Source organism: Sapajus apella, unplaced genomic scaffold (assembly GCF_009761245.1).
Source record: "Sapajus apella isolate SASKATOON/1434 unplaced genomic scaffold, GSC_monkey_1.0 scaffold33, whole genome shotgun sequence".
NCBI lineage: Eukaryota > Metazoa > Chordata > Mammalia > Primates > Cebidae > Sapajus > Sapajus apella.
Window position 1 is genome coordinate 5,395,203 of NW_022436973.1, and position 26,217 is coordinate 5,421,419.

The window sequence follows — 26,217 nt, forward strand, 5'->3', positions numbered from 1 at the left end:
TTGACCATAAATCATCATGGCAGAAAACGGTGAGGTCAATGTCAGACCTACTGTGTGTTTCCATTTCATTAGCTCTATTACAGCTTTTGTTATGTAATCTGAGAATGTAGTTTGGGAATCACCACCCTAGGGTGTTGGGGCGCGGGGGGGGGGGGGGCCAAGTTATCTTCTTGAAACTCCTACAGTGAAATAAGAGAGAGAGAGAGAGAGAGAGAGAGAGAGAGGAGAGAGCGCACGCATGAGCTTTAGGCCATTGCCTTCACCCTAAACTTTACAGGACACCCTCTGATTTTGTCTGTTTTGTATACTGGGCTTCCATTTAAACATTGTATTTGAAGAAAATTTTCCATACTAAAAGAAAAAACATTACTCAACAGTATAAGTATCTTCTTCTGGTAGGATATGTGGGTGATACATACACTCTCTTGCATGTCCTTCCATCTTGACAGAAGGACATCTTCACTGGCATTTGGGGGCCACAATCCTTTATTTGCAGTCGGTAGGTGATATTCCACTGTCTCCTAGCATCCATTGTTGCCAATATGGAGTTCAAAGCTGGTTTATTTTTCTTTTATATGTTATTTTTCATTTTCTCCTCAAAACATATGTGATTTTTCTCTTCATATGTAGAGTAAAGGGATTTTACCAGAATGTGGTCAGGTGTGTATCTTTCAGGCTTTTCGATCTCCAGATAAATCCTTTTGCAGCTAAGGGAAATGTTTCTACTTTGAAATTCCCCATTACACGGTGATTCTCCCTGATCTGTCCCCCAAGTCTCACCATTTGCATCTCTTTGCATTCCTGCTCTGGGTGAGATAGGTCTACTTGATCTTTAGGCCACTCATTGGGGGTTCAGCAATTACCTATCTTTTTAAAAATTTCATCAGTGGAGCTTTTTTGTGTGTGGAAAATTATGCTTTTAATTGTAAGAGACATCTTTGGTCTCATAATTGAACTCCCTTAATTGGTCTTTTTATTATTATTATTATTATTCCAGTTCTTATCCGCCTCTTTTTCTGGTTCTGTTAATCTAAGATTCGCCACCTGAAGGAGTGCTGAAATGCTTTTTCTACCCATGGCTGCTGGATCCCATTAAGCAGTTCTCTTCCTTTCCTACTTCGTGATCCAGCTACCAGTATCTCAGGCAGGGAGGTGGCATAGCAGCCTCTGGTTCATCTGCATATGAGCCTGTGCACATGGGTTGCCATTAGTCCCAGCCAGGTTATGTGGCTGTCACACATGGCATTTTTCTAGCCTGGGACGGGGAAGAATCAAGTTTCTTCCCTTCTCTGGCTTCTTGGGGCCACAGAGAGCATGAGATACACCCCCATGAAGCCTCACAGAGACAAGCAGTGCCCTTCCTCATAGGGGTCCGTGGAGCTCAGTGGGCCAGACTCTCCAGCATAGCAGAGTCCTGGAGCGTCTCTTAACCCAAGGGGAAATTTGCCGCCAGCTCTCTCTCTGGACTGAACAGGCCTTGCCCACGCCTGCTGGGTACAACTTGCCTGCCAATCTACAGTCACCGAGTTCAGATGCATTCATGGATTTGGAAGTAGAAGCAGCACAAGCACTTTCTTATCATCCCTTCAAAAGCCCCCAGCAAATAGAGGAAAAAGGGAGACCACAAGACCGCCAGACTAGATGCTCTCCAAGCCTCCATCCAATGCTGACGTTTTACAGTTACACACATTTATGGGCTCCAGCTCAGCTCAGCCCTCACCACCCATGGGCCACACTTTTATGTCTTTCCAGCATGCTCTGCTTCCCCAGAGGGAATATTTGAGACTTATTTCTCTCTTCAAGCCCTCTGTTTATCCTCCTCCTTGTTCACCGTCAGCGCATGACTGAATTTCTCTTCACAAAAAAAAGACAGACTCTCGGGTGTTGAGTTGCTCTTTGCTTTCCTATAAACCTGTCTCCTTTGCCTACTTGCCTGCCTGCTGTCCATCTTTCCATCCTGCTGGACTCTGTCTTCTGTGTATTCTGTGATAGTGTGTCCTCTCAGTTTTCTCTCCGAGCACCCCCTTTAGCTTTGTGTTGCTTTCATTCTCACCCAGTTCTGATCCTTCTCCCATATTACAGGCTCCTGTGGGATCATTTCAGTGCGTAAAGTTGATCACATCACCCCCTGCTTTAAACCTGTCAGTGACGAGAACAGGCAAAACGAGTCTGTAGTGATAGAAGTCAGAAGAGTGGTTACCTCCAGGCTGGCGGAATAGGAATCGATTCCGCAAGGACATGAGGGAGCCTTCGAGGTTGCTGGAATTATTCTGTCTTAATTTGGGTAGTGGTTACATTGTTCTATACATACACAAAAATTTGCTGGGCTGTATTCACTGTATGTATACCTCAATTTAAAAAGATGAAACCTTCAGGTTAAAATCCGAACTCCTAAAAATAGTCCACAGATTGCTGTTCATTCTTTCCTCATGTCTTGCCTCAAGCATAATCCTCTGAGACCCATCCTGCCTTCCTCAGGGTGTGACTTATGCTCAGGACTCTAAGCATAGGCCTGTCCTAATCCTGAAGAGGCTTTATTGTAACTGTACATTTACTTCCCTCACTAGACGGGGGGCTCAGTTTCATTGCACCCCTAGTCCTTGTGCAGTGGCTGTTACATAGATCCCCAGTAAATGTCTGTTGAATGAATGAATGCCAGTTCACTTCATGCTTGCTTAGAACTTGACATTTTTACTGAACGATTTCCTTCCTCCAGCCTGCAGGATGTTTCCTCATTGAGGGGAAGGCTGCTGCATGATGGCAGTTTTTGATACACCTGAGGAGGCCTTTGGTGTCTTACGTCCAGTCTGTGTTCAGCTCACAAAGACCCAGACAGTGGAGAATGTGGAGCATCTGCAGACACGACTACAAGCTGTGAGTGACAGCGCCCTTCAGGAACTTCAGCAGTACATCCTCTTCCCTCTGCGATTTACCCTGAAGACCCCAGGTCCAAAAAGAGAGCGTTTGATCCAGAGTGTGGTGGAATGCCTCACGTTTGTCCTTTCTTCAACATGCGTGAAAGAACAAGAGCTTCTCCGGGAACTCTTTTCAGAACTCTCTGCTTGTCTGTATTCACCCAGCTCCCAAAAACCTGCAGCTGTGTCCGAGGAGCTAAAGTTGGCTGTGATCCAGGGTCTCAGCACTTTAATGCACTCAGCTTACGGGGACATCATTCTGACTTTTTATGAGCCCTCCATTCTGCCACGTTTAGGATTTGCCGTGTCTTTACTGTTAGGCCTTGCAGAACAGGAGAAATCAAAGCAAATTAAAATCGCTGCCTTAAAATGTTTACAGGTTCTACTCTTGCAGTGTGATTGTCAGGACCATCCAAGGTCCTTGGATGAACTTGAACAAAAGCAGCTGGGGGATTTGTTTGCCTCTTTTTTACCTGGAATCTCAACCACACTGACCAGGGTTATCACAGGAGACTTTAAACAAGGTCACAGAATTGTCGTATCTTCCCTAAAGATCTTTTACAAGACAGTGAGCTTCATTATGGCTGATGAACAGCTCGAAAGAATCTCAAAGGTCCAAGCAAAATCTGCAGTTGAACACAGAGTAGCAGAGCTGATGGTTCACAGGGAAGCAGACTGGGTAAAAAACACTGGCGACAAGTTGACTATCCTTATTAAAAAGATAATTGAGTGTGTTTCTGTTCACCCACACTGGAAGGTAAGGCTGGAACTGGTAGAACTTGTGGAGGACCTCCTTTTGAAGTGCAGTCAATCATTGGTCGAATCTGCTGGTCCCCTTCTGAAGGCCTTAGTGGGACTAGTCAATGATGAAAGTCCTGAAGTCCAAGCCCAGTGCAATAAAGTTCTGAGACATTTTGCGGATCAGAAAGTAGTGGTGGGCAACAAAGCCCTGGCGGACATCTTGTCAGAAAGCCTGCATTCCCTTGCCACATCTCTTCCTCGCCTAATGACCTCCCAAGATGACCAGGGCAAATTCTCTACTCTTTCCTTATTGCTTGGTTATCTGAAACTCTTGGGCCCAAAAGTAAACTTTGTCCTCAACTCTGTGGCCCATCTCCAGCGCCTTTCCAAAGCACTCATCCAAGTTCTAGAGCTAGACGTGGCTGACATCAAGATTGTTGAGGAGCGGCGTTGGAACTCTGATGAACTGAATGCTTCTCCAAAGACCTCAGCTACCCAGCCATGGAACCACATCCAGAGGAGATATTTCCGCTTCTTCACTGATGAGAGGATCTTCATGCTCTTGAGGCAGGTTTGTCAGCTACTTGGTTATTATGGGCACCTTTATTTGCTTGTGGATCACTTTATGGAACTTTACCGTCAATCTGTGGTTTACCGGAAGCAAGCTGCCATGATCCTTAATGAACTGGTTACAGGGGCTGCTGGGCTGGAGGTCGAGGATCTTCATGAAAAACATATTAAAACAAACCCAGAGGAACTGAGAGAGATTGTGACATCAATACTTGAAGAATACACAAGTCAAGAAAATTGGTATTTGGTTACCTGTATTGAAACTGAGGAAATGGGAGAGGAGCTGATGGTGGAGCACCCAGGCCTCCAGGCCATCCCGTCTGGTGAACACACCTCCCAAGTTACATCTTTTCTAGCCTTCTCAAAGCCAAGTCCCACTGTTTGCTCTATGAACAGCAACATCTGGCAAATATGCATTCAGCTGGAAGGAATTGGCCAGTTTGCATACGCACTAGGAAAAGACTTCTGTTTGCTCTTGATGTCAACCCTTTATCCAGTACTGGAGAAGGCTGGAGACCAAACCCTACTCATTAGTCAGGTGGCTACCAGCACCATGATGGACATTTGCCATGCTTGTGGCTACGACTCCCTGCAACATCTAATCAATCAAAATTCAGACTATTTAGTCAATGGGATCTCTTTAAATCTGCGTCATCTGGCTCTCCACCCTCATACACCAAAGGTCTTGGAAGTCATGCTGCGGAATTCAGATGCTAGCCTGCTTCCTTTGGTGGCAGATGTGGTTCAAGATGTCTTGGCCACTCTGGACCAATTTTATGATAAGAGAGCTGCTTCCTTTGTCAGTGTTCTGCATGCTCTACTGGCAGCGTTAGGTACATTGAGAGCCCTTTTTAATGCTGATGTGGGGGCAGGACTCAGTCTCCTCGTTTGCTTAGCCTTGTTTTTTGCATTGTTTGTGGTAATGCTATGGGGGGCATTTGAATCTCGTCTCTCCAGTCCCATATGTTATGGTGGGGTTTCTCTGTTTATCTTCTATACTTTCAGTAATCTCTATCATTTATTGAGCTCCTACTCTATGCCAGGGATACAAACCCTGCAGACTAAATATAAATATTTCTATTTTATAAATAAGAAAAACTAAGGGTCAGTGACATCCTCCTTAGCCAGGGTCACACAATTAATAAATGATAAAGTCAGGATTTATAACAGTTTTGTTCTTTCCAATATACCAAACTGCTTCTGATGATACATAGAGTTAGCAGTATCTAGGCTAATGAAGAACAGATATAACATGAATTATTCAGTCCACATATATTCTAGAACAGTACTAAGAGAAGTTTCTGTGGTGATAGAAATAATCTTTATCCGTTCTATCCAGTTTGCCACTATACACATGTAGTTCATGCACCTGAGGAACTGAATTCTATATTTTTACTTAATTTTAATAGCCACATGTAGCTAGTGACTACGATATTGGACAGAACAGATCTAGAAACTTCCTTTTAACCTTTTAATTGTGTGAGTTGATTTGAGTTTCTCTTCTTCCCTTTGATCCTATTGGGTGCTTGCCAGAGATGTTAGCCACTATGAGAATGGCAAAATTTTGGACTACAATTAGAAGAAAAAGAATTTTTCAACTGAATAGTCAATCTTTCAATGAGAAAATAATAAGCTATATACCTGGTCCCTTTTATTTAAAAAGCATATTTCCAGTATTTATCTCAGTACTGCTAATAGCCTTTGAGGCAGGTGGAATGGTCACTGGCCTCACTTTGTCAGTTGAAAAAGCCAAGACCACGTAAAAAACATTCTCATGGAAGGTGACTAAGGCAGGGACAGTGCACTTCCCTATAGCTAATGCCATTTCCAGTGTTTATTCATGCATGAGCATTCACATTCAGCATAAGTGTTCCTTTATTCATTCATTCATCCATTCATTCATTCAAGAGTGCCTGCCATATGTCAGACACTGTGCTAAGCAATGATAGAGCAGTGAACAAGATAAATAAACTCATGGAACTTCCCTGCCACTGCAAGAGAGATGATAAACAAGTAAACAAATCATTAGGCAAGCTCACTGCAGATTCTGATAAACACCATGAAGGAAATACACTTCAGTGTAACAGGCACAAAGTTCAGTGGTCAGGGAGGGCCTCTCTGAGGAAGCAACACTAAAGCTGAGACCTGAAGGATGAGAAGGGCCCATCAACACATATGGGGCTATCACATTGTTTTTATGATTTTTAAGAACATTCAGGCCAGGGACTGTGGCTCACGCCCATAATCCATAACACTGAGGTGGGCGGATCACTTGAACCGTGGAGTTCTAGACCAGCCTGGGCAACATAGTAAGACCTTGTCTCTACTAAAAATTGAAAAAAATTAGTTGGGAATGGTGGTGCATGCCTGTAATTCCAGCTACTTGAGAGGCTGAAGTAGAAGTATCACCTGAGCCTGGGGAGGTCAGGAGTGCAGTGCACCATGATTGCACCACTGCACTCCAACCTGGGTGACAGAGTAAGACTCTACCTCAAAAAAAACTGACCGGGCGTGTTGGCTCACTCCTGTAATCCCAGCACTTTGGGAGGCTGAGGCAGATGGATCATGAGGTCAGGAGTTCAAGACCAGCCTGGTTAAGATGGTGAAACTCCATCTGTACTAAAATTAACTGGGTGTGGTGGCAGGCGCCTATAATTCCAGATACTCAGGAGACTGAATCAGGGAACTACTTGAACCCGGGAAGCAGAAGTTGCAGTGAGCCGAGATCGTGCCACTGCACTCCAGCCTGGGCGACAGAGCAAGACTGTCTCCAAAAAAAAAAATTCAAGTGGGAAGGCCCAGAGGGAAGAAGGGGCATGGGTCCTTAGAGAATGGGAAAGAGGCCACTGAGGAGAGTGTTGCAAGACGAAGTCGGAAAGAAGGGCAAGGACAAATCCTGGTAGGGCCTTATGGACCAAGAGAGGAGATTGGGTTTTATTTTGCAGCCACTTGGAAGCCTGTGTAGTGGGCTAGTCACTGGGGAGTCAGCCATGAATAAGACCCACCTGGGCCTGCCCTCGTGGAGCCCCTCATAGGACTGGCTGACTGCTTATGCAGACTAAGATTGGCTTCCGTAGGCCAGATACATCCCACCTGTACTGCTTTAGGGAACGATGCTATATTTCAATTTGAAATTTTTTAAAGTAGGTTAAGAAAAGCCCTGTGAAATATATCTCTCAAGAGGTATCTGAATTTAGACCTTCAAAATTGAACTGCCTTAGATTGCTGATGTCTTCAGTCATCTCTGAAGGTGGAATGTCAAAACTCCTGTGTAGCTTTGTAGTGCTTAAAAAAACATTGAGATGGAGGGAGAGGGTCTCCCTTGCAGAAAGAAAAATTGGATGGTTAAGACTGACTGTGGGGCTTTCTTAGAACAGAAGCAGACTTAGAGCTAGCTTTACTAAAAGTTTTGAAATAACCCAGAATATACTCGCTTTTTGAACAGTTAAGCAGTACTCAGGAGGAGTTGATATAGTCACTCACAAATCAGAGTTGCACTTTTTGCTGTCATTTCTGTTTGTCATCAAATTATCTAACTGATGGCCACTGTTTTAAGGTGGGTGTGGAGATGTGGTCTCAGAGAACTTTTGAAAGGCCTTAGAAGAGCCCAGTAACAGTGTTAGGAAATTGAGTTACCATGAACATAGTGTTTCACACGCAGTGGCTAAAAAAGCATTAGGTGCCACGGTAAGGGCAAGAACCATCAGTTAATTTACTGCTTAGTACCAACTGCTGGTTGGCTGATTATTCATGACAAGAAAAAAAATGGGATAGTTTTGAAAATAAGTATGTCACATGCTTCAGAACTTGGAGAATGTGCAATGTCCATACACACATGGCTGCTGCATTCTCTTTATGGCTGCATAGTATTCCGTCATGTGGCTGCATGTATTCAACCAGTCCTTTCTTGGTAGCTCTGTTTTGGTCACTTCGAGTCTTTTGTCACTACAAAAAAAATGCTCCATTGAATATCTTTATAAGTCATTTTGGGCATGTCTCAGTATATCAATAGGATGAATTTCTGGGAAAAAATACTGGTTTAAAGGATATTCCGTTTTAATTTTTGAGAGAATATCAAATTGCTCTCCTAAGAGGTTGTACCAATTTAAACTCCATCAGCAATGTAAGATAGTGCCAGTTTTGCCACGCCCTCAGCCACACTGTATATTACCAAGCTTTTGATCTTTACTAATCAAATAGGAGAAAAATAGCACCTTATTATAGTTTTAATTTGCATTAAGAGTGAGGTTGAGCTTCTTTTCATGTTTAAAAGCCGTTTATGAGCAAAGACATTTTAATGTCTGGCACCAGCCTTGAATCTAGAAGTAATCTTTGCAGCATGTCTAGTCTTAGCAGTGTAAACACTGGGCCCAGGTTTTAACTAGTTGGGAACCAACCCCTTAGAGTGCAGTAAGTACCTGATAGACAACTGGGGATGCAGTTTGAAGAATGTCATAATGGCTCCCTGGGTATAGGAACCTCCAGCTCGCACCTCACACATTTCCTTTCTGATACTCCCAGTTGCCCGGCCCCGCCATCTCCCATCTGCTGCTGCTCTGGCTCTGTGCAGATGCTCCTTGATGAAAAGGAGATTAGCAGGTGCTAAAGGTTATCAGAGTCTTTTTCCCGGCTGTCTGCAAAAGGAGGGCGCTGGAGCAGAGCAGTGATTTTCAGGTGGTGGGATTTGTTGTTGTTTCATTCTTTTAATAGCCTTTTTTGAAATGAAGCCTTTGGGGAACCCTGATATACAAAAATGATTGCAATTAGAGCTGAGTTGGTTGAAGGAATAGAGACCCTGGAACCCATGCCCATAGCCTGCCATCTCTTGGTGCCCTCCCTGTTGTGATCCATGAGGCATTTCTGTGAAGCCCTAAGGCTCCTCAAGGCACCGTTTGAAAACCACTGGACCCCGTGATGTTTGAAGTTTATTCTGTGGTGACTTATCAGAGGTATTTGAGCATCACCAAATAGGGAAGACTTTGGAGAGAAAATGGCCAGCTTTCTGAAGCAGTTTATGTCAGAAATACAATAGGAGACCTTCTGTCCTCAAGGCTCTATAAAGCCTGTATGCTGCTAAAAAGCAGTATATTCTGTCCTCAGAATTTCGTCACTTGGTTGTGTTTGCCGGTCTTGGGTATTTTTTCTTTTGCATACGCTTTGAGCACCCAATATCTTTGTAGGTCATTTTGGACATGCCTCAGCGTATCAATAGGATGAATTCCTGGAAAAAATGCTGACTTAAAGAGTTTATGTTTAAATTTTTGAGAGTTTCAAATTGCTCTCCTGTGAGCCTTTGTGGAGCCCTGACATACAAAAATGATTGCAGTGAGAACTGAGTCGGTTGAAGGAATAGAGATCCTGGAACCTACACTGGGCATGTTGGATTTCCATTGGTGACCGATGGAACATAAAGTCTAATGGGAGATTCAGACGCTGAATAGTACACACAAATAAAGAGATACACAAAATAAATATATAATCACATATTGTGATGAGCTGATCTAAAGGGAAAGAGCAGAGTGCTATGTAAGACATCATGTAAGTGGCCTGTTAAATAGGGGAGTCAAGGGAGGGCCTTCCTTATTGGGCAAGTTCTATGTGTACTGAGATGTGAAAAGTGACACGGAGTTAACTAGATGTGAAGTAGAGGGGAAGGACTCCAGACAGAGAAAACAGCAGATGCAAGAGTTCCAAAACAGGAAAATGCTTGCTGCACTGGGGGAACTGGAAAATGGGCTAATGGGCAACTGGGAGGCTGGAGAGCCAGATAGGGACTGAATCTTGTGGGGGCTGTGCAGGCCAGGACAAAGAGCTTATTCTGTGTATAAAGTACTAATGCCTGTCGTGAATAGCCAAGGTGATCATTGTAACACTTTACTTACAGCCCAGTGGTTCCCAGACACAGGTCATCTCAGGCACCTCCAAGAGCAAAGTTTAGGAGAGGAGGGAAGTCATTTGAACCAGAGAGCAGCAACTCTTGAGAATAGCACCACAGCTGAAGACATCGAACAGTTTTTGCTGAACTACCTCAAAGAGAAGGATGTGGCAGATGGAAATGTCTCGGATTTTGATAATGAAGAAGGTAATTTGTTTAATTTGGCTTAGCTGGTTTAATTTTTCTTTCTGAAACAGATTATTGTAAAAATGGTGAAACATCGTTACAGAGAGTGGAAATAAGAAAAGTCACTCATAACCTCACCAGGCTAACATAGCAATTCTCCTGTTTTGTGCCATCTTTTTCTCTTCTTTTCTGTTACAAACCTGTTTTTACATGGTCGGAGCTGTGTACCCTTTTTGTTTTTTGCTATAAGCAACTATCCTTGTTGCTGCAGAGTTTTGATAATTAATGTTTTAATAGCTGTTACTAAGTATCCATTCCCCTGTAGGACATTTAGGTTGCTTCTGGCTTAATAGTAACTCTAATAAACAGTACTGCAGTGGATGATTCTGTGCATGTGACCTTTTCTCTCTCTTTTTTTTTTTTCATATTTCTTTAAATTCCCAGAAGTAGGATTTCTGGGTCAAGGATATGAACATAATTTAATGCTTGCCAAATTGCCTTTCAAAAAGGTTGTGTCAATTTATACATTTCCTTCCGAGTAGCAGGATGAATACTGGTTTCACCACAGCCTCACCAACATAAGCTATTTCCAGTTTTACACCTTCCTCAATTAATAGGTGAAAAATGGTTCCTGTTACTCTACCTTGCATTTCTTTGATTCCCAGCAAGGCTGAATGTCTTTCTATAAGCTTCTTTCCTAACAGGTTTTTTCCTTCTGCCCATTGTCTATTCATATGCTTTGTCCTTTTGTTTATTGGTGGGAGGAGATTTCAGTATTTTTCTTACCAATTTATATGATAAAGAAGAAGGGAGTTCAGGCTAGTTGAAGCTCTGGCCTGTTGTTTTATTCACAAGCTCAATCTGGAGCTTCAGGTCATGGAAGGATTAATAAATTATTAGAATCTCCTCTGCAAATATAAAATGCCAAGTCATAATGAGCTTGGTGGTCTCAGAACCATCCTAAATCCAACTGAGTCCCAAATTAGTTTGTTAGGTTGGAATAAAACAGATTTCTTTTTCTTTTTCTTTCCTTTTCCTTTTTTTTTTGTTCCATACCCACGCACCCCCTCCCACACCCCTGCCATCCTTTTGGTGATCTCCATTGTGAGACTCTGGTGAACTGAAGCCAGTACTTCCAGCAGTATAACAGGAAGTAGCAGCTCAATGCAACTCACTACAACAAATTCCTTCTAAATAGCAGAGAAGCAGCGGAGGACCCAAGTAACGATTTATGCAGAGTTGAGTCACTGCTCTCCCCAAGGACGTAGTTTTCTGATCAGAAATCTATCAGGCTTTTTCTTAGATGTGTTTCTTGAGCCAACCCAATCCTTTTCGTGAACTGCAGCCTTTCACCCAAACCTGGAAATGCTGACTCAGGGGAGGCATTCTGATCTTGTGTAAAATTTGAGCACTGTCAGTGAATCCATTCCTTCGTGATTCAGATCTTCTGGTGCTAGTTGATGCTCACTTAGAGCAGACTGAATGAATCAAACTCTTCTTCCAATAATGGCAAAACCCACATCCCTCAACCAACATTCTGCAATAGGTGAATTTCAACAAATTCCTCTCTGGGGAAAAAAAAACACAGGCCTATCATCCTTATGCTTATCATTCATCAAGTACACACCACACACTTGGCATTCTAAGGAATGCTTGCCTCAATTCTGGCTTGACATGAGTGTTTTGTTTTAAGCACATAAAAGCACCGTGTATATCTGAGGTCCCTTTCTCCAAGAAATCCAAGCATTCTACAAATGCATTTTCATTCATCTTTCCAGCATCTGTTAGAGACAGGTGCAGTCTCTACTGTAAGAGTCTATCTTTCCAGCAGAGGAAACTGAAATGGGAAAAGTTAAGGGAGCAGTGCTGTGCTCAGTGGAAATGAGCACAGCTGGTAATGGGGGTCAGATATGAGGCTGGGAGCTGTAAGAAGATCAGGAAAATTTTTCAGGGTAGGGATGTCGGCCTGGGTTTTATGCAGTTCTCAAATCTTGTGGTGATGTTTCTGTTGACAAACTTAGATCTATCTCATGCAACGCAGTACTCTAAGCAGTGAGAATAATGGCTGATAACATCTCATTTAATGCTCTTGATAGCATATGAGGTATACATGCTATATCCCTTTTTTTCCCAATGAGAGAATATAGGATGAAAGGAGTTGCTAATAGGTTGTAGAGGCAAGCCTTGATCCAACCTCCTGTAACCAAACTCCATGCCATATGAACTATACCAAGCTGCCCTTGTTACCTCACCTACAAAGATGAGTAAGGCTTGATTCTGGCCTTCAGAAGTTCTTAATCAAAGGATGAACCAAGAGGAGAGGAAAAAGTGAAGGGCAGAGCAGAGGCCAGTCATGGAACTGCCCAGCCTCGAGACTCCACACGAGAACCCTGCTTTTTTTTTTTTTTCTTTTGAGATGGAGTTTCGCTCTTGTTGCCCAGGTGGGAGTGCAGTGGCACAATCTCAGCTCATTGCAACTTCCGCCTCCTGGGTTCAAGCAATTCTCTTGCCTCAGCCTCCTAAGTAGCTGAGATTACAGGTACCCGCCACTATACCTGGCTAATTTGTGTATTTTAGTAGAGACAGGGTTTCACCATGTTGGTCAGGCTGGTCTCGAACTCCTGACCTCAGGTGATCCGCCCACCTCAGCCTCCCAAATATCTTGTTTTTATCTTAAATATTCGTTAAGGGAAATTTAGAAAAGACCAAAGGGATAGGGAAAAAAATTTAAGTCGTTATCTCATTACCCGTCACTTTTAATATTTTGCTGTACTTCCTCCCATGCAAAAACTTGTGTATGTAGCAGTGTTCATGCTGCGTATGCAATTTTGTATTATGCTTTTTGTCTTTTTAAGACAATATTAAAAGAAATTAAGACAATATTAAAAGAAATACGCATTTCTTTTGTCATTGAAACCCATGCTAAGCCTGGTGTACTGGCTGACACCCACAGCAGGAGGATTGCTTAAGCCCAGGAATTGGAGACCAGCCTGGGCAACATAGCGAGACACCCATCTCTACAAAAAATTTAAAAATTAGCCAGGCATGGTGGTGTGCACCTGTAGTCTTAGCCACTCAGGAGACTGAGGTGGGAAGATCACTTGAGCCCATAAGTTTGAGGTTATAGTGAGCCATGTTCACACCACTGCACTCCAGCGGGGACAGAGCAAGACCCTGTCTCTAAAAAAATAAAAAAAGCCATGCTAAAAACAAATTTTAGGGACCTCATAAAATGCCATTACATGGCTATACCATGGTTTCTGTAACCACTCCCTCTTGAATGGAGGTGTCTCAGTCCATTTGTGCTACTGTAGCAAAATACCTAAGACTGGGTAATATATAAAGAATGGAAATTTAGGTATCTGCGTTTTATCACTCATACAACACTGTCCCCAGTTGTGCTCTTTTTCCAGAGGAACAGCCAGTCCCTCCCAAAGTGGAGGAGAATGACACCCATCCAGATGTGGAGCCACCACTGCCGTTGCAGATCCAAATAGCCACGGATGTGATGGAACGCTGCATCCACTTGTTGTCAGATACAAATCTGCAAATCCGCCTGAAGGTCAGTGTGCAGCCCTTCTCTGCGGTCCTGGAGCAGCAGGACTAAGGTGTGGCCTGGTTGGCAGTGACTACATGGATGAGCACATCGCTCCCTTTATCTCCTGGGCCGTGTGTCATGGCCAGGAGAAGGCATCAAAAGGAATTTACCTGTGGAGTGACAGGTTTACATCTTTCTGCGTCTGCTCAGAAGCCAAAGGGAGCTGAGTCTCCTACGTTAAAAAATGCAAGTCTTGGTGATTCACTGAATCTCCAAGAAAAGGAAAGCCTTGTGTTTTGGAAAGGATATTATTTTCTCAGCTATATAGGATGTAGGTTTTAATACTTTAAAGACGTCATTCTTCCAAGCCTGACACTAGCCCTTATCTCTTTTTCTGTTTTCATCCTAGGGAAAAACTGAACACTTTCTAATATATCCCGGCTTGCTGGCAGTTTGCCAAGCAGCACCCCCATCGGCAAGGGCTGAAAGTATACAGCAGTGACTGCAATAACAGGACAGTGGGGTGGGGTAGAAGTGGCGGCCAGGGCTTTCAGAATCAACCCAGAGAAGCCCTTACACCCAAAGGGAAACAACATTCCTCCCCACCCCCGAGCAGAAGTGAGAAGCACAACTGCCTTAGTGACTCACTGCTAGTGATGAGAGTACATTGCCTTGCCCAGGGGTGATGGGCTAGGAAACCCTGATCCACAGGTTATCTCAAATCTCAGGGTCTGTGTTTTGCAGTTTTGTGGAGTTTGTTTCGTCTTCCCAAGACAGCTCTTAGCAGTCATCTGCTGTTCCGTTCAGCAAGCACTTTTTACATGCAAGGCTTGAATGTCGCTGCCTGGTTGATATATTCAGCGTACTCCTGTATATCCTTCAAGACCTTCCCTTTTATAGAGGGTTTGTAGCAGCTGTATACATACCATAGTTCTTAAGAACCTCAGTGTTGGAGTCAGACCTACATACCTGAGTCAATCCGAATCCTTATTCTGCCTCTTACTAGCCATGTGATCTTGAGTAAGTTAATTCACTATTTTGAGCCTCAGCGTCTTCATCTGTAAAATGAAGATGATGGTAGCTACCTCACAGGGTTGTTGCTTATAAATCTAGAACAGTGTGAAAGAAGATGCACTCATTCATTTACTAAGTGCTTATCGAGGACTGCTGCAGGTCTGGCAGGGGTATGTAGGGAGAATGATGCAGACACCATCCCCATCTTCACAGAACTTCCTGTCTGTTGTGGGGAGAAGCGATACACAGACTCACACATACATATTGGAGAAAGGCTGTCAAGGTAATAGCAGGTTCTATTTGATAGAAAATAGTAATTCACCCATGCAGTAGATAAGTGTTGGGAACCTACTCAGTGCAAAGCCCTGCTAAGACAGAGCTTACTTCCTGGTTTAGACTAGGTCATCAGGGAAGGCCTCTCTGAGGTGGTAACATTTCTCAAGGCTGGGAAGGAGACAGTTATGCAAAGGGGCAAAGGCAAGGAGAACATTCCAGGCAGAAGAGAAATGTGCATCTTTGAGTCAATGAAATATAATGTAACTTGTCCCATTAGTGACAGAGCTGAAATTTCAAACCTGTCAGTGATACCAAAGCCATTTCTACCCTGCTCTCTACCATGCAGCTGAGCTTTCTCTTATTCCCTTGCCTAACTATTTACCCCTCAATGGCAGGGCCTCTTCTGTTCCAGTCTTAGTGTAGACCAACACATAGCAGGCACCCAGTAGGATTTACTGCTATGTGCTGGCCATCATACTGACTGCTGCCGGTGACACTGATGTAGGCCATCTCTTCAGTGAGTTTGAGATGTAAGAGATCAGGAAACGAGGACAGTAAAATAGCAGTTTACATGGAGGGTAGCCCAAACCTTTCTTGTGAGATTAGCCTGCACCGCAGCTGCTCGCTTGGCCTCTCTGTGTAGTGGTAATAGAACTCCATCTCTCCTAGCCACTCAACTTTCTCTTCCCATGTGGCTCCTGTCTCATTCAGTGACACCTGCATCCCATCAGTTGCTACACCTGAACTGAAGCAGCTTTTTTTTTTTTTTTTTTTTTTTTTTTTTTTTTTGAGAAGTCTCACTCTGTTGCCCAAGCTGCAGTGCAGTGGCGCAATCTCGGCCCACTGCAACCTCGACCTCCCTGGTTGAAAAGATTCTCCTGCCTCAGCCTCCTGCATCGCTGGGACTACAGGAATGCACCACCATGCCCAGCTAATTCTTTTGCAAACATATGTTGGCCAGGCTGATCTCAACCTCCTGACCTCATGATTCGCCCTCCTCAGCCACCTAAAGCGCTGGCACTCCAGGCGTGAGCCACCGCACTCGGCCCAGCAGCTCTTTTAAAACACTGTCTTCCCCTGCCCAGCATCCAGTCGTTGAGCAGATTAAGCCACATCATCTCCAAAACAGATCCCCTTTCACGTCTCTGCCTCTGCCACCATCAGGTGGCCGCATCACTTTGCTCCTCTCCCATGCATCCTAAAGGGCCTCTGTGTTTCTCTGTCCCCTTCAAGTCTCTTCTCCACTCAGCAGCAGAATGACCTTTCTAAAACATGAATTGTATCATGTCACTTTCCTGCTTGAAACACTTTGACGGCTCCCCACTGCACTTCGTACAAAATAAAAAAATTCCTAACAAACCCCTTTGTAGTTGGGCACCGTTTTACCTCTTCTCTGTAACGCTCCATGCCGCCCTTCTTTCACTTCCTCTGAAAGCTCCGTTCCATCTCTGAGTCTTCCTCATCATGGGTTCCAGTTGCATGAATCTTCACAGAACTAACTCCTGCTCATCCTTTGTGTCTTCTTTTAGAAGTTACTTCCTCAGAAAAGCCTTCCCAACAGTCTGTGGTTTAGATCCTTCCCTTTGTTTCTTTGCGTTTCAAATTTGACTTTCCTCCTTGTCACAATTGCTAATCATCTCTTTATTTGGGCGTTATGTAATTAAGGTCTTTCCCTAGCTGACCATGAACCCTGCAAAAGCAAGAAAACGTGTATTTGTCCCTGTCTGTCCCCTCAGTATCTAGCTAGTGCTTGGCATGTAGTCAGCACTCAGAAAACAATTACCAATTAATACATTTCTAAACGTTATTCTTTGAAAATGGCGACTTGATCCCAGGTATCTGGTTTCAAGCCTATGCCATCTGCTGAAATCATGTCTCTTTCAGGTCTTGGATGTGCTAGATCTGTGTGTGGTTGTGCTGCAGTCCCACAAGAACCAGCTGCTTCCCTTGGCTCATCGGGCCTGGCCCTCGCTCGTGCACCGACTCACACGGGACGCCCCCCTGGCAGTGCTCAGAGCCTTCAAGGTACTGTACCGGCACCTGCCATGGTCTGTCGTGAGGGTAGAGTTAGTAGGCACAGAGCTCACCGGGGCCTTTTGGATTGTCTCTCTTTATCCGATTGCAGTTTACATGGAGGGTAGCCCAAACCTTCACAGTATGTCACATGCTGTGAAGAAAGTATAGAAACATAAGAAAAGCACAAAGAAAAAAGTAACCGTCATTCTCCTTTTGAATTTGAAACAGAGTGAATTAGTAGATGAAAAGGCCAGGCAGTAAGCTCAGCACTCCTCCACACAGGAGCGCCTCCTTACAACCACCTTGCAAGGTAGGTATATTGTCTTTACTTTTGGCAGAGGAAGAAAGAAGCTCAGAGAAGTTAAGGAATTTTCTCATGATTGAACAGCTAGTAATTGATAGGAACGCAGAGCAGTGAGTTCAAACCATGGTCTTTGCACTGCACAGGAGTCAAGTTGAAGGGGCCAGGGTTCTGGCAGTGGGCATCCTCTGCCCAGCTGAGTGATGCTGGCAAAACCCAGGACCACCCATTTTCGTGTTGGGCTTAGGAATACCTAGCCCATCTTTCTCGTAGTGTTGTCAGGGATAAAATGGGACTATTTGGTGGAATGCCTTCAAAAGCTAACAGCCCTATGTATATATAAGGTATTATTCTCCCTGACTTAGTTTGGCTTACATTAGCACACATATTTTAGCTTATTTATTTATATCTTTTCTTGTTCTAAAAAGCCCTTAAGGCAACCTACAGAGATACATACCACAGCAAGCTACCGTAAGTTAGAAGAAGGTGCGCAAGAGGAGGCAGAGGGAAAAGATGTGTAGGGACTCAAAATGAAGCTGGTAATGCACCAAATACACTTGGCCAAAGTAGTTTGGTCTTCTCTAACTTCTTCAGCATATACTAGATAAATATATAAAAATAAAACATTTATGTTAAAATATAAAACATTGTTAGTGTTTTTTCCCAAAACAAAATGCACAAAATGACACCTGTACAGGTGTATGTATGTATGCCAAAGAAAGAGGGAGGAAAGTATTGCTAAATCTTATCCAGATGTACTGCTTTTTTTTTTTTTTTGTTGAAAATTAATAGGTTGTCTGAAATAACAGCAAGCACAGAAAAATGAAAAAAATATAAAGATGTGTGCACTTTTCCCACGTGTGGACACGATGGTGACACTGAGGCCTACAGAAGCTGTGCCATTCAGCTGAGGGACCTGAAATGAGAGCCTTGTTCTCTGCAAAACCAGCAAATATTCTGTGCTGGTTATGCCTTGCTTACCAATTCTTTAAAGAAATTCCTATTATCCTGTATTCTCAGTCTTGTGCAGCGGGGCAAAACGTTTCAATATGTTCTGCTAGAGAAAGTTTAAAACGAGACATGCAAAGAAACTATCTGTTGTGAAAGACAGAATGAGGGTGATGTGCGTAACAGATTGTACAGCCAAACAGAAGGAACACTGGGTCGGCTGCCCCTGCAGGGACCCTGCCTTGGTTCAGCCCAGGGACCTCGGCCCAGTCACTGTCCGCCTGATGCCTGCGTGTGACAGCAGCTGGGCTGTGGTATTTGTGATTTGCTCAGCTAGCTAGAGTTAAAAGCAAACGTATTTTCTCAAGGGATGTTAGGAAGATTCAAGCAATGATCTATGTGAACTGCTTTAAGCTCTTCTCTCTCTTTTTTTTTTTTAACAAAAAGGGGAGGGAAATCAAGATATTAATCATATTATTCATCCAACCCAAGAACCCTTTGAATTATTCTCCGTGTAATCTGTATTTATGGCTAGAAGCAGCCATGCCTTAGGAGCAGAGATTCCAAATTCATAACTGTCAAAATCACAAACCATGGGCAAGGAATTAACAGCAGTAATTCTGTTTTTTTTTTTTCCCAGGCAGAGACCTAGATGAAATCAAATTACCAAGCTTTCTTTAGCTCTCTTGCTGCCTCGGCAGTGTTCACTCACCAAGTTGGGGGCTGTTTCTGCAGGTTTTATGTACCCTGGGAAGCAAGTGTGGCGACTTTCTACGCAGCCGGTTCTGCAAAGACGTCCTACCAAAGCTGGCTGGCTCCCTAGTCACCCAGGCCCCCATCAGTGCCAGGGCTGGACCAGTTTACTCACACACGCTGGCCTTCAAGTTGCAGCTGGCTGTCTTACAAGGCCTGGGCCCCCTCTGTGAGAGACTGGACCTAGGTGGGTAGCAGGCAGTTCCACCTGGACACACACACTCAGCATCTGTCTCACCCGTGCCATCATGCCCTCTGCTCAGTCGTGCCCCCTCCCCTCCCGTCTGTGCACCTCCTTTAGTCTTACTTTGGCCTCATTTGTCCGTTTATCTTGATGTGTGCTTTGACTGGTGGGATGGAGTAGAGAGCCCTGGGCATCTTGCCTAGCCATTGCAGTTTCCCCAAACACAGCTGGCCACTGCTTGTCCCAAATGAAGTCTGAGGGCCGATGCTTGTTTTGTTTTTCTTCTCTGCAGGTGAGGGTGACCTGAATAAAGTGGCTGATGCCTGCTTGATTTACCTCAGCGCCAAACAGCCCATGAAATTACAAGAGGCTGCCAGGAGGTACGTCTGCCCCATCACCCGCATCCCTTTACGTTTGTTCTAAATTACAGATGATTTGCTAATGCCAAGCAGAGTTGAGGCATCTCTGCGCTTTTCTCTCTCTCCCTGCCAGGTTAAGATCATTTCTTTAACTGTGCCAACACTAGAGATGGTATTTTTACTAGATGTGTTTCTCTTTGCCAGTAACCTTTTCCTCTGCTGCAAAGTCAGCAACAATTCCAGAGGGTCGAGAAGTAGAAAGACGATGTGCTAGAGAGGACGCAGCACCCTCCTGCTTGGAGGGGAATCTGCTGCTAGGCCTGGAGACCAGGTGCCTGGCGCTTCTTCATGCCTGGGCTCCTTAAAAAGCAAAGCGAAAGCGCTGGGTTCCTGATGTGGCATACGTCGACTCCATGGCAGGTCTTAGATGGGCATCGGTGCCATGAATCTTCACTAGTTCTGTGCAAAATTGTTTGTGTGCAGGTAGGTGCACATGTGCCTTTTTCCAGATAGATGACCATTCATCCTGTTCTAATAGGAATCTGACCCAGAGAACATGAAGAGCTGCCAGACTAATGGCTTAAAGGGCCTTTTCTGATTCTGAAACTAGGTGATTCCTAGTTTGACCATACTTATTTGAGAATAGCTGTACCACCTCTTCGAGAAGAAGCTATTGCTGGTTACTTTAGTCCTAAGAGTTGAAACAATGAGCACAACAGCATTCCCCAGACATGAGACCCAAAATCCCCTCTGCCCCTCTTCTCCCAGCTTTCCTTCCAGCTGGGAGCAGCCTGCATCTGGGAACTGCCATCCCAGGATGTCTGCTGCTGAGGCGAAAGCTGGGCCTGACACTGTTTGTTGCTCTGGGCATGCAGCTCCTCCAGCCTCACCAGCTTCATGCCTGGAGCAGAATCCCCGCTTCCTCCCAGCTTCTAGAGGCACATCCCTGATCCTCTTCAGCGGAGTGGGAGTTCGGAGTCAACTCATTCCCTTAGGGGCCAAAGGGTTGCCCTGACTGTGCAATGAGGAGAGCCAGCTTGCTCCCTTATAAACCTTGCACTCCCGGGACTGATGGGAATATCTTCTTGAATTGATTTATTGTCCTTTGCAATTTTTTGCTCTTGATTTCCCATTTCCTTTTTCTTCCTGTCCCTTTCCCGTCACATCCCTTAGTCCCAGAATCAGTCATAGTTTCGTGAGCACGGGGACGCATCCTAACCAGCTTCTCGTCCCCAGGCATTTTTATTCCTTACAGAATCAACTTAGGGTGAAAATAGTCCTCCCTGGGTGGTGCCTCTGAAGCTGACTGTGCTGTGATTTAAAGTGCAACTCAAGAACATAATGAATTCATCTTGAAGTAAATTATTTTAGATGCCTATTACAGCCAAGAGTTACGAAGGTCTGATTTTCACATTCCCCATTCCATTCTACTTTTCCTACACCCACCACATCCCATCCTTCAAGTTTAGAACCGTCAAATAAGCTAATATTCTCAATTCATTATCTTTTCATTTCTAATTCTCTTTTTTGGCGCTGAAAGCAATTAAACCCGGAATTAGACCTTGCTGAATCTTGAGCTGGTATTCAGGGAGCCTCAGGTGGAGGAACACGCAGCCTGACCACTTGACTGCAGCCTCCTTTGTTTGCTCCAGCACATTCCGTTCAGGGGTTGTCAGATGGCCTCCCTCCTGACGGGCAGGGAGAGTGAGGAAGAGCTAGGTGGATTGCTTCACACACATCACCTGCAAACTTATCTTGAAGGCGGGGGGCGGGGGGTGGTTGGGGGTGTAGGGGGAATCAGTGTTGTCCTTGATCAAGAGCTGATTTGGCATCTTGATTCAGAAATTAATAACTCTCTAAGTGGGAAAAGAAGCCTGAGACGGTAGGAAACCTGGTCAGGTCTCTCTGTGAGCCTCATTACCGCATGGTGAGAGTGGGGGTGGGTGGGCCACTTAGTACTGAAAAGTCTTACCTACTGATATGGAGGAACAAAGTCCCTTGCATGACGCAGTTTCCCCATCTCAGCTCATGGCCCTGCCACCCATCTCATTGTTCATTCTTAATTCTTCTCTTTCCTTCACACCCCACATCCGTGACCAAAAGTAAAGCCTGCCTACCTCACTTGGAAAATTGCTCTCAAAATGACTTCTCTCAAAACAACACCTCCAAGCCACTAGGCGAGGCCACCATCATCTCCTACCAGAACAACGATAGAGCTCACCACCGGTCCCACTTCCACTCCTGCCCCTCTAGGTATTCTCCATACCACAGTCAGAGTGACACACTTACACACGCTTACCCTCATGGGAGAAGAAAAAGCTGTGTTCTTTGCACAGGCCCAAGCGGGAGCCTTGGCTTAGTATTCAGAAGAGCCAGAGAGGACCAGAGATAGTTTCTGACCCTGGGCGGATGACCAGCTTGCATTGGAAGTGGCTCTTCTGTCTGCCAGAGAGCTGATGAGGGAACCTCTCAGGGCAGGAGGCTGCTCCAGGGCCTCCTGCATTCTGGAAGGAGATGGCTGTGCACTGGCCCTGTAGGGCAGCGGGGTCTGTGGGCCCCTCTGATAGGTGTGCTTGGGACCTCTGAGGGGGCACCTTCATCAAGTTGGAGTGGAGGCAGACTTGGCAGCTCCATGAGAGTTCCTCTTTATGTGCATCACACTTGGGTTTTTCCTTGCTCCCGTTTGCTTTTCCTGGCTCTGAAGAATGACCAAACTTGTGTTTGCTTTTTTAATTTGTCATATTAAATATAGCCTTTGTGGCAGGCTTTTACATCCAGGCTGTAAACTCTAGAAATGGAAATTGATCAGGGGGTGGTTGATATAACCGAGGTTGTAAATGCTAAGAACGGAGATGCCATTCCAGTTTAATGCTTTTATCTAGTGAATGTGCCTTGTATGGAGGGGGCATAAATCTTCCAACTGGGGGGAGGCATAGAGGAGGGACAGGGGGGGGGGGGGGCAGGGTGTGACCTTGCTGTGTGTTACCACCAGGTGTCACTGTTAACTGGCAATGCAAAAAAAAAAAAAAAACTAGCTCCCCCAAAGTCCCTCTAGTTAAGTAGCTTCAGTGGGTAACAAATGTGCAAATCATACTTGGGGTGCGGGAGGAAGGCTTAGCATACCAGGAGCTGAAAATAAGGCAGTGTCCCAGAGGGCAGGCATTGGATTACAGACAACAGGTCAGATCAGCCACACCCCCGTCTCAGCCAACTGCAGAGGCAAACTTGCTGATTGGAATTCTCAGCCTCCAAGATTCTCCCGGCATGTCCTGGGCCTTCACAGTTCTTTGTCTTTCTGGCCGTGGAGCTTTTCCCTCCTGTACATGAAAGGAATTTGAAAATAGAGCATACACCCTAAATTTCTGTTTTTCCTTCAAGTCAGTACATGTACTTAGCCTGGTTTAACTCCATTAAAACCACACTCCTTGGGCCAATCTCTTAGCAGACTCTGAGACTCCCTGGCTTTTGCAGTGAGGTTTTATATCATTCAATGAGCCTTTTACCGTGGGCTGAAAGGAAACAAAACTAGACAATACCTATTTTTGAAAAGATGAAGTCAGGCTGGGTGCTGCGGCTTATAATCCCAGCACTTTGAGAAGCTGAGGCGGGAGTATCGCTTGGGCCCAGGAGCTCCAGACCAGCCTGGGCAACATGGTGAAAACCTGTCTCTACCGAAAACACAAAATTATCTGGACATGGTAGTGGGCACCTGTTGTCCCAGCTACTGGGAAGCTGAAGCAGGAGTATCACCTGAGCCCGGGAAGGTCGAGGCTATAGTGAGCCGTGATCATGCCACTGCACTCCAGCCTGGACGACAGAGTGAGACCCTGTTTTTGGAAAAAAAAAAAAAGATGAAGTCATTGCCCAACAAGTCTGACAATAGAGAACAAAGCTTAGCCTCTACTCCCAGTCCTACCTCCACCTGCTAAGCCCAGAGCCCAGATAGGGATGCAGGGTGCCCACAGGTGGTAACCAGCTGGTGTACCTTCTGGCCACACAAGTCCTGGATGCTGTGATTGCAGCAGCCCCTGGTGCAGCGCTGAGGAGGTTGCCATTCCAGCTCCCTCTGCCTTGCCATTGTGTGTGAGGACAAAACACAGCAGTCTTGGTTTGGACAAACTGAGTTTCAGATTTACTGGCCATGTGACCTTGAGCAAATGATTTAGTGTCATTTCATTTTCTTCCTCTGTAAACTGGGGGTGATGAAAACCCCATTCTCATAGGGTCCTTGTGGATGAGCACATTAGTATGCTCAGGGAGTCTCCAGGTACTGTTCTAGAACTGGAATTAGAGGAAACAAGATGGAGGTCTCTGCCCTCTGCTTTTGTTCTGAAGCTATGTTTACATCTGTATACATACCTATGTGGGGAACATTGTATGTAAATTTACCAAATATGTGATATATGATGTATGGGTTACACATACACATAGACACTTGGGCATAGAATTTCTTGTTGTAAGCCTGCTTCATCTTTACTAAGATCTGAACTGGGGTTTTCACCTCAAAACGATCTTTTCATGTTAATTGTGCCACCACGGTTTGCAGAAGTCACGACCAGGTTTGAAGTTTCATTTACTGACTGACTTCCCTGCTCTCTTTCTAGCAGTAGGATCCCAGCCCATCAAAGAACCAGCTGGTGCCTTCAAACCCTGGACGAACACAGACTGGCACAGGCTCATTCATTTCATCCCCGTCAGAGTCCCATCCCCTCTCTTTACCCACACATGAGCCTACTATATTTGAACGGATGAGGAACCACAGAGGTGATCCATTAGTTCAGCTGAGCTTGAAATTAGTAGCTCATCCCCTTAAATGGTGTGGGCAGTTTGGCTGAGCCTGGACTGCAAAGCTGTTCCCCCTTGGATTGCACCCGGCATGGAAATGAGGGCACGCCTAATATTTTTTCCTTTTGACACTTGATTAATAGTTGAAAAATCCAAACCCAGGTAGTTAGCTTTCCTATTATCCATCTTTTGACAGGCATTGCTGGTTTTCTTTTTGAGTCCCATTGTTCTAAAAATACACACAGATCTGAAGCTCTTCACTGCATATATAGACCTGATTTCATGGTGTCAAAGATAAGAGACATCTGCCAGGCAGATTACAAACCAAGTGGGTTGTCGGGTTTCAGAACTGAAGGCAGGGACCTCTGGCTACTTAAATTCGATGCTGCCAATTCTGTCCCTGCTTCCTTGGTGTTGTCATATCACTGATAACCGGCCAGGGTCAACCAGCTTACCACCCAGTAGCAAGGCCAAGCGTGGGGTGTGTGTGCACCGTGTGTGCCGTGCCAGGTTGGGAGCAGAATGCTCTTGACAGATTGAGCCTGGTTGTAGCACCGTCTGCACAAAGTGGGTTTCGGTTGTCAGAGGTCATGGTCAACCACAGGGTAGTTATTTCCTCCCTCTGCAGGCTCTGTCATCCCTCTCAAACACCTTAGAGGCGTGGAAGTAAATGTTGTCTCAGTACCGGGTAAAGTAGCCAGAAGGCGATCTCTATTGTCTTATTTATATGCGTATTTCAAGATTTTTATTGGGTCTCTTCTGATGAGCCAAGTACTGTGTTGAGAGTTAAAGATTTTCAAAGATAACTGCCAAGGCCTCACATTGTTGTTCAATAGCAAGGTAACCTTGGACAAATTAATTCACTTCTCAAAGTCTCTGTTTTCTCATCTATAAGACTGAAATAAGCATATATATTATTTTGCTTATTTCACCTAATACAATGACGACAAGGAATCAATAAAGTCAGGTAGCACAAAGTACCACCACAGAGTAAAAGTCACTATGTAGTAGTTGTTAATTATTATTTAAATTTCTTCTTATTCCCAAAATGACTTGGAACATCTTATAAATTGTTTGCAACAAAGCAAAAAGGGAAGTGAAGAAGTGTTTTAAACAGAAAAATAACAGCAGAACCAAGATGAAACCAAATTGAGGTTAATACAGGCAACACAGTGGAGCTCTGCATCCTTGCTAGGGAGGAGCTTTCAGAGCGGCTCTGTGCTTCCTGACCGACAGCAAAGAGGAAAATGGTACGGGAAGTACCCGAAGAAGAGTTTTTAAAAAGAAAAAGAAAGAAAGCTTTTCAGAAAGAAGCATGGCTTTCCTTATTACTGAACCTGAGGAAAATGTCTCCATGGGTCATCTCAGAAGAACACTGGGTACTGTCGTGACTAATATCCTCAATGTCCTTGCAGCAAATACAGAAGTACATTTCCTAGAGCTGTTTCTGAAGGCATCCATGAGTAGAGGTTGCTGGCTTAGTGCCAAAGCACAGGTTACAGGAAAACACTTCAGGCAGGAGGTGGGCAAGATAGGTAGGCTGCTATGAAGATGTCTTCATTTTCAAGGATACATACCTTCCAGGGAGGGGCAGGAAACACTAAATGTGGCCTGAGAGTGCAGCCAGCTGGGGAAAAGGTCCGAGTCAGCCCTCACGGTGCTCAGCATAGAAGACCACTTTGAAATCTGTGCCCAACAGCACTGTCATGGGATCTAGGCTTTCAGGGTTCCTGGAGACAGGAGAGCTGGCCAGATG

The 26,217-nt window shown here is 44.8% G+C and overlaps 1 protein-coding gene across 4 annotated transcripts in view; it reads left to right on the forward strand.

Annotated features, from left to right (window-relative positions):
- The window catches only part of TTI1 (TELO2 interacting protein 1), a 51,109-nt gene that overhangs the window by 18,038 nt on the left and 6,854 nt on the right, over positions 1-26,217 (forward strand). For 3 of the 4 annotated variants that reach the window (XM_032294977.1, XM_032294979.1, XM_032294978.1), the window contains exons 2-7: positions 2,717-5,059; positions 10,111-10,308; positions 13,701-13,849; positions 17,000-17,140; positions 19,116-19,320; positions 19,610-19,697. In XM_032294977.1, coding sequence (XP_032150868.1) covers positions 2,755-5,059; positions 10,111-10,308; positions 13,701-13,849; positions 17,000-17,140; positions 19,116-19,320; positions 19,610-19,697 — 3,086 coding nt within the window. In that variant the 5' untranslated portion in view covers positions 2,717-2,754. The remainder of the gene's footprint in view (positions 1-2,716; positions 5,060-10,110; positions 10,309-13,700; positions 13,850-16,999; positions 17,141-19,115; positions 19,321-19,609; positions 19,698-26,217) is intronic. The other variant, XM_032294980.1, reaches the window with a different exon arrangement.